Source organism: Hyperolius riggenbachi, chromosome 5 (assembly GCF_040937935.1).
Source record: "Hyperolius riggenbachi isolate aHypRig1 chromosome 5, aHypRig1.pri, whole genome shotgun sequence".
Lineage (NCBI taxonomy): Eukaryota > Metazoa > Chordata > Amphibia > Anura > Hyperoliidae > Hyperolius > Hyperolius riggenbachi.
The window spans coordinates 331,547,683-331,564,242 of record NC_090650.1 but is presented as its reverse complement, the minus strand read 5'-3'; the positions used below and the strand labels follow the sequence as shown (position 1 = coordinate 331,564,242).

The window sequence follows — 16,560 nt, the reverse complement described above, 5'->3', positions numbered from 1 at the left end:
GCGGCTGAGATGGTGGTACTGAGGCCATCTAGCCTTCACTTCACGCTGGACACCCGAGTGAAGTTTGCCTACCTTTCTGCTCCTAAATGTAGGAGGGCAAGTGTGGAGGGCATGGCGTCCTTTCCCGCTCTGGATGGAGTCGGTGCCGGAGGTCAGGTAAGCCGCTGGCGGGCTCTTGCTGGCTGGGCGTTGGGAGGCGCATGGCGGAAGTTTCTCCACGTGGTCCCCTGTGACGCGTAACTTCCGGCGGGTATGCCGGAGGACGCGCTTTAGCCTATCAGGCTGTCTCTCCGTCACTTCCGGTCCCACCTCCGGGAATTCAGAGCGGAAGTATTTAGAGGACTCTGTGCGGGGCTGGCTGGCATTACTGTTACTCACAGAGGAGAGACAACTGTCTTTTGGCTGGATTCCTTTAGGATGTCGGCACCTGATAAGACAGAGAGTAACCCAGCCGCTCAGAAGGTGAGAGTATGGGATCTCTTTCTGAGCCATACGCTAAGTTGCATTTGGGTTATGCTTATGTCTGCTTTTGTTTATACTTATTTTTTAGGCTAAACAAGCTGATTCAGGGGATAAGGCGAGGCCTCCTCCTACCTATAAGCGAAGCCCTATGTGTAGCGTTAAGATGCCATTGCCATATTCCAAAACTTTGTGTCAGCAGTGCATGGATAAAGTTTTAGGAGAGCAGTCAGGTCCCTCTGTACAGGAGACTTTGCAGGCTTTTAGGGAGGAGATTAACTCCTCATTGGCTTCATTTAAATCCTCTTTAACAGTAGCATGTGCCTCTACTTCTCAGGTTGCTACTGTTTCTATTCCTGTTTCGAACCCTGTTTCTAATCCTATCTCAGAGAATGAGAATCAGGATCAAATGGATACAGGGGTTAGTTCGGCAGAGTCTGATTCTAGAGAGATTGAAATTGATACATCTTCTAGGTTCAAATTTCGTGTGGAAGATACTGAAGCCTTGATTGCAGCTATTAATGATACGTTGGAATTGAATAAGGATGCAGTGTCTGGGTTATCCATACATGATCAATTATATAAGGGGATGGAGGAGAAGGAAGGTCTTACTTTTCCTGTCCACAATGCTATTAAGCAGTCTATTCTCAGAGAGTGGAAAGATCCTGAGAAGAGGCTGCTTTTATCCAAATCAGTAAAACGCAGATTTCCTTTCACTGTCGAGGACTCGGCTCTCTGGGACAAATGTCCGAAATTGGTCGCTCCTTTTTCTCAAGTTTCCAAACCGGGTGATTTGGCATTTGAGGATCTAGGGGATCTTAAAGATCCGGTAGATAAGAAAATTGATGCTTATCTCAAGAGATCTTGGGAGGCGACGGCAGCCTCCTTTAGGCCTGCGGTAGCTTCTACATGTGTAGCCAGAACACTAGAGTTATGGGTCAATCAACTGAAAGCTAGCATTCTTGCGGGTGCTTCGGTTGAGCAATTATTGGAATCTATCATGGTTCTAAATAAGGCGGCTAACTATTTGGCAGATACTTCTGCAGAAGCGATTAGATTTACCGCTAGATCAACGGCTCTGGTGAATGTGGCACGCAGGGCTCTGTGGTTGAAAACTTGGGATGGTAATTTAGCATCCAAGAACAGACTGTGTGGAGTTCCTTTTTCGGGAGATTTGTTGCTTGGCCCAGATTTGGACTTGGCTCTAGAAAGGACCTCGAATAAAAGAAAGACCTTTCCTAAGAAGCAAAAAACAGCAAATAAACGTTTTTTTTCGTAAACCAAAACCTGATCAAAAAGAACCTGCTAGGGAGCAAAAAGGAGTCAAAAGATGGTTCTTTGACAAATCCAAGAGAGGGGGGTTTAGGTCTAAGCCCTCTGAATCTCAGACGAAACCACAATGACTCGTTTGTGGCGGTAGGGGGAAGACTAAAATACTTTGCCCACAGATGGTCAATAATGGCAAAGAGTCCGTTCATTCGGCAGGCAATCAAATTCGGCTATCACATACAGTTTGCTTTACCCCCTCCGTCAAGATTCATAGTTTCAAGACATCCAAAGGATCCGGCTCTTTTACCCGAGATCCTACAAATATTAAAAAGTATGTTAGATCAGAATGTGGTTTGCAATGTTCCAAGGAAGGAACAAAAAGAAGGTTTCTATTCAACAATATTTCTGGTAAAGAAACAATCGGGAAAGTTCCGATTGATTCTAAACTTAAAGAAACTAAATCCATACATGAGAAAGAAAAGATTTCGTATGGAGACGATTTTTACAGAAAGAGATCTGTTATTTTCCGGAGCATTTATGGCATCTCTAGACCTCAGAGATGCCTATTGGCACGTCCCAATTCACAAAAGGTCACAGAAATTCTTAAGATTTGCTCTCCAAATAGACGGGCAGGTAAGGCATTTTCAGTTCCTATGCCTCCCGTTTGGGATCACTTCTGCACCAAGGATATTTACAAAGATCCTAGGGGAAGCTCTGATGCCATTAAGAGAAGAGTCAGTCATTGTAGTGCCTTATCTGGACGACCTACTGATACTAGGAAGTTCAGAGGCACAATTAAGACATCATCTGCAGATGGTGTCAACTCATTTACAATCCTTGGGCTGGATTATAAATCTAGAAAAATCATGCCTAGATCCAAGCCAAAGTATGGTGTTTCTGGGTATTTTGATAGATTCTTTAAGTCAAAAGTTGTTTCTTCCACAGGAGAAGGTGGAAAAGGTGAAATTGGCAGTTCAAAAATTGCAGGAGGAATTGCGACCTACGCTAAGATTGGTCTCCCGAGTGTTGGGGTTGATGTCCTCAACAATGGTGGCAGTGCCATGGGCACTATCTCATATAAGGAGACTCCAGCGTGTATTGCTGGAGAATTGGGACGGTCAGCCTCAAAGTCTGGAGAGACGTGTGAGAATTCCAGCATCAGTGTAGATCCAGTAGATCAAATTTTAACCACGGATGCAAGTTCGTGGGGTTGGGGGGCTCATGTAGGGCATATAGCCTTCCAGGGCAAATGGTCAAAAACAGAGTCCCAAATGTCTTCGAATTGGAGAGAATTGAGAGCTGTGAAATTGGCTTTGATGCAAGCACAGACCATTCTGTGTCAATCGCATGTCCTAGTTCAGTCAGACAACGTTACAACTGTGGCGTTCCTAAACAAACAGGGAGGCACGAAATCCCTGTTATTGCAGGTAGAAGCGGAAGAGATTTTATTTTGGGCAGAAGAGAATGTGTTGTCCTTGAGAGCAGTCCATCTCAAGGGCACATTGAACATAGATGCAGACAAATTGAGCAGAAATGCAATTCTGACTTCAGAATGGTCCCTAAACAAGAGAATATTTTTACAGATTGCAGAAAGATGGGGAACACCATCAGTGGATCTGTTGGCAACACAGGAGAATGCGCAGGTGCAAAGGTATTATTCTTTGAACCCGAGAGACAATGCGATTGGAGTAAACGCGTTCAATCACCAATGGAACTTTCCTTTGATTTATGTGTTTCCACCTATAAACATGATCCCGGCTGTTCTCATGAAATGGAGAGATCTGAGAGGACGCATGATTCTGATTGCGCCTCGCTGGCCCAGAAGGAGCTGGTTTGCAATGATGAAGTCATTTACAGTCGAGGAGCCCTGGATGCTTCCTCTGATGCCGGATCTGCTAGTTCAGGGAAACCTGTGGCATCCTCATCCAGAGCGCCTGAATCTGGCAGCTTGGATCCTGAATTAGACTGGTTAAGGGGGTTGGAAGTGTCCAATAAAGCAGCCTTGACATTGATCGGAAGTCGGAAAGAAGTTACGAGAAAGATCTATTTAAAATACTGGAAGACTTTTCACCTTTGGTTGAAAAAGTCAAAGTTTAATAACCTGTCTATCCCAGCAGTCTTGGATTTTCTCCAGGATGGATGGGATAAGAAGTTGTCGGTCAGTACATTAAAAGTTCAGATGGCAGCCCTTTCGGCTCTGTCGGGTCTTCCGATTTCTTCATCTCCTCTAATTTTAAGATTCATGAAAGCTGTATCGAGGAAATCTCCGGTTTTTAGACCGTATGTGTCTCCCTGGGATTTATCCATAGTTTTGCAGGGCTTATCTAGAGGGCCGTTTGAGCCATTGACAGATTGTTCCCTTAAGAATCTCACACTTAAAGTAGTCTTCTTAATTGCAATAACTTCAGCAAGAAGGGTAAGTGAGTTGCAGGCCTTATCAGTTAAAAATCCCTATTTTCAGGATTTTCAGGATAGGTTGGTGCTGCAGACTGACCCGAAATTCTGTCCAAAAGTGATGTCCAAATTTCATAGATCACAGGATATAGTTTTGCCTACATTCTGTGTAAATCCAAGTTGTGAGAAGGAAAGAGTATTTCACACATTGGATGTTAGAAGATCGGTGTTAGAATATTTAGCCAGGACGGCTAAGTTTAGGAAATCAGATTCATTATTTTTGTTATTTTCAGGCAAGAGTGCAGGGCAGGCTGCATCTAAATCTACAATTGCAAATTGGATCAGGTCAGCTATTATTGAGGCTTACAGAGTAATGAAGGTAGATCCTCCAGCTTCTTTTAAAGCTCATTCTACAAGGGCCATGGCAGCTTCATGGGCCAATAGGGCAGGAGCTTCTCCTGAGCAAATCTGCAAGGCAGCGACATGGTCGACCTTTTCTACATTCATTCGCCATTATCGAGTGGATGCATTGTCGGCTCATGACCAAGCGTTTGGAAGGAAGATTCTCCAAGCAGTGGTCCCACCCTGAGGTTGTATTACTTGTTAATCGTCTCACCTTGCCCTGAAGGATTGTGGGAAAAAAGCAGAGTTAGTACCTGCTAACGATGTTTTGAACAATCCTTCAGGGCAACGATCCCACCCGGGTGTTTTGTCTTTGTCTGATAATTGCACTTTGTGTGGGTTAGTTGGTTGTTCACCTGTCGGTACTTGTCTAAACGCACTGAGGGTGGACTAACTGTTTCAATGTTTTATAGGGGAAGTGCTGTCTGTTCCTGCGTCTGGGAGGGGCGACGTCTCACCTTGCCCTGAAGGATTGTTCAAAACATCGTTAGCAGGTACTAACTCTGCTTTTTTTTTCACTTCTCGTCACTTCACATCACACTTGTAATTAGAGCACTGACTACAAAGCAGCAGAAAACTTCAGATCAGATGAACTCCAAACATTTCAAACGACTGTCAGTATATAATTGTGTGCGCAATTGTTAGATCAGAAACCTGATAATGACCTGTTTCTCTGGCATTGTCAAATAAATTATGAACTATGAGCAAAAGCAGAGACGATGTACTTGTGCTGTATAAGCTGCTGTTATTTAAACTATCGGATAGTCACTGACTGTATGATTACTTTTCTCTAGCTTGCTTGGCAATATGGCATACCATTTTTTGAAACCAGTGCCAAGGAAAACACCAATATTGATGAAGCATTCCTCTTATTGGCAAACGCCATACATGAAAAGGTTAGTAAGCGCAACATTTACAGAACAGCGTTCCCTGTGCAGTTTATATAATTACCATATTTTTTGGCATATAACACACTTTGGAATATAAGATGCACCTAGGTTTAGAGGGCAAAAAACAGGCAAAAAAAATTATACTACACCTGGTGCGTCCATGTTCCAGGACGTCTTGTAGATGTTCTCCCCCAATCATTTTCCTCCTGTGTCTCCACAGCTTTGAACCAGATATTTTTCAAGCATAAATACATGTCATTGAGATGCCTTATGTCAAACAGAACATCTTAATGGGGTTGGAGGTTGTTAGCTGAGATAAGGAACCTTGTTTACTCCATGCTCACAGACCTGGGAGTTTAACTGACACAGAGGTATCGTAAATTCTGAGTTCACAAGTTCAGCTATATAGGCTGAGAAAGAGTATAAATATTGTCAGCCTCATACCAATATAAAAAGTTTTTGTCCTTATTCAAGCCCTTGTCCACAGCTTTGAACCAATTTATTAATTTTGTTTCTGCTATTAATTGATCATTTGATGTTTTGAAGCCACCCTTCAGGGCAGTGACTCGAAGATCATACATGCTGTGTCCGTTCGGACACAGCATGTATGATCTTCGTGTCACTGCCCTGAAGGGTGGCTTGAAAACGTCAAATGATCGATTAATAGCAGAATCAAAATTAATAAATGGGTTGAATTGAATAAGGACAAAAACTTTTTATATTGGTATGAGGCTGACGATATTTAAACTCTTTCTCAGCCTATACAGCTGAACTTGTGAACTCAAAATTTATGATACCTCTGTGTCAGTTCAACTCCCAGGTCTGTGAGCATGGAGTAAACAAGGATCCTTATCTCAGCTAACAACCTCCAACCCCATTAAGATGTTCTGTTTTACATAAGGCATCTCAATGACATGTATTTATGCTTGAAAAAAATCTGTTTTCCCTTTTGATGTTGCATGTATAAAGCTGTCTGTACCATCAGCCTGCAAACTAACAGGATGTAAACCCAACGACGGCTGCAAGGCCGAAAGCTTGTTTATTCTAATTCATTTGTAGTTAGCCAATAAATGGTATCATCCTGATTTAAAACTTCTTGCTTTTACTGATGGCTCACACGGTACAATATCCTACTGCTACTACTTACCTTGGTTAGGCTGCCTTCTTTTTCCCAGTGGGCCGCTTCTCCAGGTTTCCTCTACTGGCCACGGCCACCAAGATGTGTATATGGGTGACGCTTGGAACCAAACTAGTAGGACACTAGAGTGACACTCTAGGATTGTGAAGCCTATGATGAGACTAATGTAACGTAATGACTATCGTATTTTTCGGACTATAAGACGCACTTTTTCTCCCCCAAAAGTGGGGTGGAAAAGTGGGTGCGTCTTATAGTCCAAATGTACATTTTTTGGACTTCAAATTTGCCTATTGGTTAACCTACCCTAGCGCTGTATGAATTCCCCAAGCTGCTCTTTAAGATTCCAGCGAGAGCTGCCTGTGATCTGGCCACCTCAGCTTTATATAATCCATGGTTTTTACGTGAAAAGAAACTTACGAGCCCAGTCCCCCCTGCACGTGGCGTCCGATCCGGCTTACCCTGCAAGAACTGCCTGCAATCTTATCACCTTAGGATTAATGGTGTTGCGGGAAAAGATCTCACATCCATAAGTACTAACGAGCGTACGGTAGTTTCCCCTGCACGTGGCATCTGCATCCGAGCCGGTTTGCACCGCCCCGAGTCCCATCCTATCGGACAGTCCTCAGTGTGCATCCGCTGTAATTGGCTGCGCTCACCACTAGCCGGTTTGCACCGCCCAGCGTCCCATCCTATTGGCCGTCCTCAGTGTGCATCTGCTGTAATTGGCTGCGCTCATCTTCGGGCGTCATTGGCCTCTCCTGCTGCGTCTTTCACATTACAGTTGCTCCAATTGGTCGCAGATGCAAGTTCTCGGAGAACTGTGGAGATCAGCGCAGCCAATTACAGTGGATGCGCACTTGATAGCCAATAGGATGGGACGCTGGGCGGTGCAAACCGGCTAGTGGTGAGCGCAGCCAAATACAGCTGTTGCATACTTGACGGCCAATAGGATGGGACTCGGGGCGGTGCAAACCGGCTAGGATGCAGACGGCACGTGCAGGGGAAACTGCACTCGTTACTACTTATGGATGTGTGGTCTTTTACTGCAACACCATTAATCCTAAGGTGACAAGATCGCAGGCAGTTCTTGCAGGGTAAGCCGGATCGGACGCCACGTGCAGGGGGGTCTGGGCTCGTTAGTTTCTATTCATGTGAAAACCATGGATTATATAAAGCTGAGGTGGCCAGATCACAGGCAGCTCTCGCTGGAATCTTAAGAGCAGCTTGGAGGGAATTCATACAGCAGCAGCCAATAGAGCTGGGAATGCTGAATGCAGTCAGTCACCCTATACACCTATAACAATGGAGGGGCTCATTATCAGTGGCAGCTGTATGTGGGGTATGCTATTTCTTGTGGTACTTCGGTTTGATAATATGGAATAGAAAGTGGTATGCTTGGATGTTGCAGGGCAGTGTTACAATAGTGATTTTGCATGTGACTTTCTGCTGCCCAGAAGTAAGTGTAGCTGGTGGGGCAGATGCAGCAGGAGTTAGTGTAGTACACTGCCCCACTGCTGCTCCACAATTGATAGACAGCTTGGGTATGAAGCTCCACAAGACACCCCTGGACCATGGATGCACTAGGTTAGTATTTTTGTTTTTTTCCTGCTTTTTTTTCCTCTAAACCTAGGTGCGTCTTATGGTCCGGAGCGTCTTATAGTCCGAAAAATACGGTACTTGCTATTTTTCTCAGTTCCTGTGCTTTGCCCTTTTATTTTGCAAATTTCATTTTGCAAATGTTTGTAAATAACTTTATGAAAATTTTATAAAAATTTTGAAACAGAAAAGATTTCAAATGACCCTCTTATTAATAATACAACATAATCACAGTTCTGAATTTAGCCCCATTTTAGTTTTAATTTTCCGGGAGCTAAATGCATTTAACATTCCACAACCACTTTTTTGGGATATCTCTCATTTATGCCAGTGTGCCAGTATACACTAGAGTGGTTGTAGGGCATTATGAATAAAACCGTCAGGCTAGTGTGTCATTTGCATCAGATTTGTGTAACAACTGCAAGTCTGCAGTGAGGAGACCTGCAACAAACATTTCCTGCACCAGGTAGTTTACATTCATGTATTGAAAATACTATAGTATAAGGAGGAGCAGCAGGGATGTTCAGAATAGATGTTTTACCAGGACTCTCTCCAACTTGTACTGCTGCCACACTCAACTTGATAGAAATGAACAGGTAAAGTGTTCAATGTTTCCATATGCCAAGCATTTCCACCGTCTTGTTTGTCCATATTATTCACCAGCCATTATTACAAACGGCACTTTTTAAAAATCCTATACAATAAAATGCAAGTGTCCCTGCGTCATCAACTGAATGGTTGTGTCCCTGGCTTTTTTGTACTGAGCATGTGCGCAGCCAGGGCAGTTAGAACAGAGGGCCAGATATGACAGTTTGCTGTGTGTGGTTCACAGAGGTTATAATTGCACTGCGGGAAATAACAGCTTTTTCCAACTGCCAAGTAAGCAGCTCCCTGTGTGCATATACTTCAGACAGTGGTGGGGAACGAACAAGCGGGGTGCGTGTGTGTGCGCATTGCGGGGAGTAGCGTTTCATTTCCTGCTCCTCTTGCATATTAAGACAAGACACGTAATATTTATATTGCGCTTTTCTCCTGGCGAACTCAAAGCACCAGAGCTACAGTCACTTAAGGCGCTCCAAGGGCAACCAGGGTAGGGGGCCTTGCCCAAAGACTCCTTACTGTTTTACGTACTGGCTTGTCAAAAGGCTCAAACCCCACATCAAAGACAACAACCTTACCCATACGTTATCCAGCTGACTCTTATTCAACATGCAGGCTTTCCCCTGAGCAATGGCTGTTGGCCGTTGTTTAGTATCTTACAACACATGATAGATGAAGTCCAAAAGTCTCCCCACTTCAAACTAGCAATTGGGGGAGATACTGTGCAGTATAAAGACTCTACGAAACCTGGGGGTGATCCTGGATGGAAAGCTAACACTCAGACAGCAAGTGTCAGCTGTCATGAAGTCCTCATTTTTCTATCTGTGGAATATAGCAAGAATTAAACACCTCATCCCAGCTGAAAATCTACTCTAGTTCATGCATTTGTATCCTCTCAACTGGACTACTGCAATGCCCTATTCATTGGATCTTCAGATACAGATTTGTGTCCCTTACAACTTACAGAATGCAGCAGGCAGACTCCTAGCCAATGCCCCCCACAGCTCACACATCTCCCCAGTACTGCAAACTCTTCGTTGGTTGCCAGTAAAATGGAGAATCCATTTAAAGATTTAATTTTAAGTTCTGCCTGCTGACATTCAAGGCTCTAAACCACATGAGACCCAAGTACATAGCAGATCTAATGGAACTACCTCTCAAGCCCGCTGTCTGGGTGTCACCCTGGACTTCGCACTCTCCTTCACTCCCCACATCCAAAACCTCACAAAGTCCTGCAGCTTCCACCTTCGTAACATCTGTAAGATTCGCCCTTTCCTGACCTCTGCCACCACCAAACTCCTCATCCATGCCCTCATAATTTCCCGCCTTGACTACTGCAATGCCCTGCTGTCTGGTCTCCCTATGACCCGAACAGCCCCACTGCAGTCCATCATGAATGCAGCAGCCAGAATTATCCACTGCTCCCATCGCTCCACCATGGCGGATCCCCTCCTTGAATCCCTCCACTGGCTTTCTATCCAGTCCAGAATCAGATTCAAGATACTGTGTCTGACCTACAAATCTGTCCACAAAACCTGTCCAACCTACATTTCCGATCTTACGCAGAGGTACACACCTAGCCGCTCACTCCGCTCTTCCAATGAACATCGCCTAACCGCCCCCCCCCCCGCATCACCCAGTCCCATGCACGCCTCCAGGACTTCTCAAGAGCTGCTCCAACACTATGGAACTCCCTACCTCCACCCATTAGGGCAGCCCCCTCCTTCAACATCTTCAAGAAAGCCCTCAAAACTCACCTTTTCACTCTGGCCTACTACCCCTCACAAGTGCTCTAAACCCACAGCTGAACTCTGGTCTCCTACTTCTCATGTCCCTACCTCTCTCTTTAGATTGTAAGCCTTTGGGCAGGGTCCTCCTCCTTTTGTGTCCAACCTGATCATGCACCTCCACTACTGTGAACTTATGCTAGGCATCTGAGTGAACCTAACTTGCCTAATCTCCATGCTCCATCCAGTGACTGACTAAGCATTACCTTGTACTCATACTGTGCTGCATGATCTGATCTTTCTTGTATTCAGGTATTGTCATTTTGCTGTATGTCACCCCTAAATATTGTATGTATCCCTATTTATTGTCTAGCGCTGCGTAATATGTTGGCGCTTTATAAATACAATAAATAAATAAATAAATAAACTATTGTCCCTCCACACACCCTCCGGTTTGCCAATAAGACAAATGTGGTTATTCCCAGAATCCACTTAAAACATTTGGTGCTTAGGCCTTTTCCTATGCAGCCCCTACTCTATGGAACTCACTTCCACAATCAGTGTGAGAGGCTTCTTCTCTGCACAGCTTTAAAAAAAGGCTAAAAAGCTTTTCCCGAGCCTTTGAGACTGCAGAATGCAGGGTCACAGTGCTTTGAATTGCCAGGGGTAAAAGCGATATAAAAATACTATTAGAGTTATTCTTCTTATTATTACATAGTTGGGTTGAAAAATGACATGTCCATCGAGTTCAACCAGAAAATACAGTGGGATGCAAAAGTTTGGTCAACTTTGTTAATCATCATGATTTTCCTGTATAAATTGTTGGTTGTTACGATAAAAAATTTCAGTTAAATAAATCATATAGGAGACACACAGTTATATTTGAGAAGTGAAATGGAGAAAGACCAAAATTGGGGAGTTGTCTGCTTATCACAGGATTGGCTTATCTCTCAATACATTCTGCAACAGGATTCAAACCAGTCTATAAACATAATTGGCTAATAGATTAGTTGCTGGATTGTCAGTATCAGACTGCTATTACAATACTGTGCTTCGTATATTTGTCCTGTAGTTTATTGTGACATTCATTTTTTTCAGAGGTCATCCTCGCTGAACAATCGAAATGTGGTGAATTTAGACGAGCCAAAGAAAAGCCTTTCATGTACAGCGTGTAGGTAAAGGTGGCCCCAGACTCAGTCCGGCTGCACTACAGAAATATCTGCCTGCCTAAGAGCTGTACTCAGTAATGGAAAGCTTGCCAAAGATGTCTGCAGTGGTGCACTAACTATAGCCTCTTTTGACTGTTATAGCTACTCAGTGTTACAAATGTATTTATATATTTATTATTAGAAAGGCACTGTAGCAAGATGCAAAACATCTGTGTGATTAGGGTGAAGGAAGCAGTATTTCTCAGACTCTGTTGTGTACTAGTGCTATTTGAAGGTGCTACCTCCCTAGAACTAGTATGCAGGCCACAGTCCTAATCACACTGGTATTTTGCTCTCTATGGGGTTAATTCACAAAGCTTACTTATTTTTTAACTGTAAAGTTGGCCATACATCAGACGACTTGACGGCCAATTGACTATCCAATTCATTGATCATAATCAAATTGGATAAAATTGGTGTCGCCAAGAGCATGCCTGATCAATGTATTGATTGGACATGCTGCGAAATCAGGGGCCAACCTACTAGATAGCGTGGATGGTGATAATGGTGTGCAATATCTGGACAGAACCCCTAGTGCTGTCCCTCCTAGTGTAAAATGTGCCCCCCTGGTGCCCGTGTATAAATACTATACCTGTCGTCGTCCGGCACTGTCTCCATCCTCTGCCTCACACACATGTGCTGCACGTGGTTGCCGGTATAAATTTGGCATGTGTCACATCACACGCGCCCGCGTGCAATACCACCACATGGGACGCATATGTGTGAGAAAGAGGATGGAGACAGCGGCAGATACCAACATGTAAAGTACTCATACACGGGCACTGGGAGGGTGCGATTTCATGCTGAAATCAATCGGGAATCGGCCTGTGATTTATGGCAGCCACCGATATCTCTCCGATTAGTTCTGATCAGAGAGAAATCTGTCTCTTGGTTGATTGGCTGCGAAAATCTCTCGATGTATGGGCACCTTTAGGAGAGCTAATGCCTGAGCTAAACAAATAAGGAGAGATAATTTATGAGATAAACAGATAAGAAGAGATAAATCATGAGTTAAAGGATCACTATAGCCAAAAAAGTAAGTAGATAAAATTTGAGAGAACCATCAGGTTTTGGAATAGTCCAGCTCCTCAAGAGGGATTCTCAGGGTTTTTATTTTCAAAAGCAAAGGTTTTTTAAAGCTAAGTCTAATTGACCAAATAGTAAGATGCCAGCCTCCCTACTTGCTTGCACACTATTTTGCCAAGCTCGGAATAGGCTGGAGAAAGAGTGCCCAGGGATGAGCTCCGGATGAATTCCGAATGGGTTTCATTCGGAATTCATCCGGATAATTAGTGCACCTGAGCGGGTGGGTGAGGGAGGGTTAAACTTACCCAGCTGTCGCCTGCACCAAGCCACAGTCATACTCACCATGTCACTTGTTCACAGCGTCCCCGGGCAGGTGTCCCTACGCATGCGCGCGGGAGGATGCTGGGTCTTGTAATCCCTCTGAAATCATCATAGCGCTCAGCGTTGCGCGGCGTGCACATGCGCGAATGTGGGCGCGCGCATTGCGTTGTGCACAGCGCTTGCGCAAAGGGTGTCGCGCGCAGGGCGTCGCGCACTGCGCATGCGTTAATTCTGGCGCCAGATTCAATCACCACCAGTATATAAGCAGCTCTGCCCTTCACTGCAGTGCTCCTTGTTCTGGCAGTTTGGCTAGTGTTACTAGTATGCTTGCTGAACTATACTTACCTGATCTCCTGTGTTGACCCTTGGCTCGTGACTCTGACTACTCTTGATCTCCGCCTGCCCCGACCTTTGGCTTGTGACCCCGATAATCCTTGAACTCCGCCTGCCCTGACCTTTGGCTTGTGACCCTGACCATCCTTGATCTCCGCCTGCCCTGACCTTGGCTTGTTCCTGGATTACGTTCCTCTAGGATCCTCCATCAAGTAGTGGTCCTCCTGTTCTCCAAACCACTGTGGGCTACTTCCAGCGCAACCTGGTGGGCACTAGGCAGCGAAGTCCTGCATCCCCATTAGGGGGTGTTCCAGCATCTCCACTAGGGGGGTGCTGGTGAAGACCCGTGATCACTTAGACTCTGTGCTGGAGTGGTCCTATCCCAGTGGTGAGGTCAACAGATCTCTACCCCGTGACAGCCACGTTCAAGTCACTACCGCATTTCCTCCTTCCGGGTTGAAGGAGGAAGCGTGGTAGACACGTGATGCGGCTTTAATGCAGCTTGGGACGCAACGTGGGACAGATTAAAGCAGGTGGCAGCTGGGTAAGTTTAACTTTCCCTCACCCACCCGTTAAGGTGCATTAATTATCCAGATGAACTCCGAATTAAACCCATTCGGAATTCATCTGGAGCTCATCCCTGAGACTGCCTAAGCTGGCTAAATACTGTACCTGCTGATGCCTTAGAAATGCTTACTCAAAGTAAACCTTAAGTTAAAATAAACTGAGATAAACAATTGTATCTATCCTTCTACCTCTAAAAATGACTTTTAGCTATTCCACAGTTTTATTTTATGTTTAAAAATGTAGATTAAAAGTAGATTTATTGCTTTGTTTCAGCTTAAAGGGACAGTCTGTCCCATGTCTCGAGAGCTTGAATATATGAACTATTGACCTTTTATCATCTACCCCCTTCTCTCAGAAGCTCAGGTCTCTGCCAGGAAAGTATTTTGTGGCTGTAATTCCTTATCAGTGAGTGATGCTATTACCAGCACTATTTTTTAATTTATGGTTATCAGTTAGGGCCAGTTCACACTGTATTTTTAAGCCAAATGGATCCGGTAAAGCGGATCTGGTCTCCGCTTCACCGCATCCATATGGCTTGGTCCACACTGGCAAATGGATCAGTGAAAACTGATCTATTCACCAGTCGATACAATCCATTTTTACTCAGTGTGCCACAGCATGTGAGGGAGGGTACAGCAGCTGGGCGGGTGAGGGAGGATTAAAAACTTAACCAGGCATCTTCTTCATTGCAGCCGGGTGGTAGAGAGGGTTTCTTCCAGGCTTGCGACGTCTTCTGTGTCTTGTGACTACATGCGTCATGTGACTAGTCACATGATGCGTGTACTGTAGTCACATGACGTGGAAGAAGACGAAAGCCTGGCATAATTGGGTCAGGTGTGCGACTGGGACAGAGGGGGTTAATTACCCAGCTGCCCACCGCTTCTATGTGTATCACAGCCTCGCACGCTTCCAATGGGACGTGTTCCACGACTCAGTACCACGCCTCATTAGTATTCCAAATTCGAGTAGCTAACTCCTCGTTATTACTTCTGAGCTCATCACTACCCCCAGACCCCCACCCTCAGTGAATTTTGCCCTCTGAACTAGTGTAGAGAAACATTCGGTTTTCCCATTGCCCCAACGCAGGGCTACATCTTCCGTTTCCGGTCCGCTGGGCTCAGCAGTCCAGAAAAATTGGTGCTTCAGTAAAGTTGCGTTCCATTCAGCGGAAAGTACGCAACGGATCCGTACGAATGGACGCATGTGAAGGAATCCATATGTTAACATTGGAGTCGTTCGCATCCATTCCGTTTGTACAGTGTCCGTTTTGTTCCGCTTACGGTCCACTTTTTAACGCTAATGTGAACAGGGCCGTAGCCAGGCCATGGTATCTAGAGATAAAATAATGTACCTTTAATTGGACACTTTTTACAGTACTATTGTTGGGTGCAGGACAGTTACGCCTCTTGTGCAATGCAACATGTGCAGTGCATAAGAATTGCAAGGAGTGCAGATTGTCACTGATGTGGAAAATCCGGAGAACCAGACAAGGATGATGTGTAAGGTTTATTTGTGAACATGCAATATATTTACAGGTGAGTAATGCAATATTGGCAGCTGAAGTGAAAACACATGTGAACTGTACAAATAATTAAATACAGGGGTATTCAAAGATACTAAATAAGTGGCCGTGCACCTGCGGCCAATGTTAGAAATGAAAAAGATTCCTGGCCACATCAATGCATTTTGTGGCCATCTCGCTGCGGCCAAATGTATCCAGGGGGGTTAATTTAGTTAATTCCTCTGGCGGCAATGTGATAGATGAAGCCGCCTCTTCGGCTTTGCCTCCTCTCCTCCCCCTGCCCCTCTCCTATGCAAGTTTGGCACGCGTGTCCCCTATCGTTCGTAGCGGCAGGGAAGCAGAGCAGGCAGGCTGCAGGCTGCAGAAATAAAAATATAACCAGGCAATATATATACACAATAATGCAACAGGCAAACAGAACACCAGACAGGCAGAATTCAATACCAGAGAAACAAATACAATAATCGCAAGGTAAAGGATTGTCAGGAAATAAAGCAAGAGGTCATACATGGGCTCTGCGCTGCATGGAAACGAGCCCTTACTGCTTATAATCTTGCACATTTCATAAAATAAAGAGGCGGGATTTGATTTGGACACCTGTGGTATAGACAGTGTGCACTCTAAGGAGAGTAAAAATGTCAGTCTGAACTTGCAGTAAGTGTTAAGAATTAATACCTGACTGTAAATTGCAATAGGAACATCATTTTAATAGGGTGAGATAAAACGTCAGCAGCAATGATATACAGTGTTATAGCAATAGGGAATGCAAAAGTTGATACTGCATCAGGGCTCCTAACCCCAGGGATCACTTTATCAGTATTACTTCATTGGTGCTATGGTGGCAAAGACCACCTCTGTTTGTGCTTTGAATAGTGGGTAACATTGAAAACTGATCCCTTCCCGCTGCTAAAACCCCTCTGACACTGCGGCTGTCCTTGGGAGGCTTTGGTGCTCCTTATCAATTGTTATGTATAGAGTGCTTGAGGTATCTCAATGTACAACTTGCACTGGGGCACATAGCTCCTCAGCTAACCAGGGATGAAATGCTCTGTGTTTATAGAATTCATTTTAAGAAAGTAGAATTTTATTTTCAGCCTGTGTCTGGCAA

At 44.7% G+C, this 16,560-nt stretch overlaps 1 protein-coding gene across 2 annotated transcripts in view; it reads left to right on the top strand.

Annotated features, from left to right (window-relative positions):
* LOC137517720 (ras-related protein Rab-8B-like) overlaps positions 1-12,937 on the top strand; it is a 48,786-nt gene extending 35,849 nt beyond the window's left edge. For both annotated transcript variants that reach the window (XM_068234739.1, XM_068234738.1), the window contains exons 5-6: positions 5,319-5,420; positions 11,574-12,937. In XM_068234739.1, coding sequence (XP_068090840.1) covers positions 5,319-5,420; positions 11,574-11,654 — 183 coding nt within the window. In that variant the 3' untranslated portion in view covers positions 11,655-12,937. The remainder of the gene's footprint in view (positions 1-5,318; positions 5,421-11,573) is intronic.
* Positions 12,938-16,560: the final 3,623 nt, after the last annotated feature.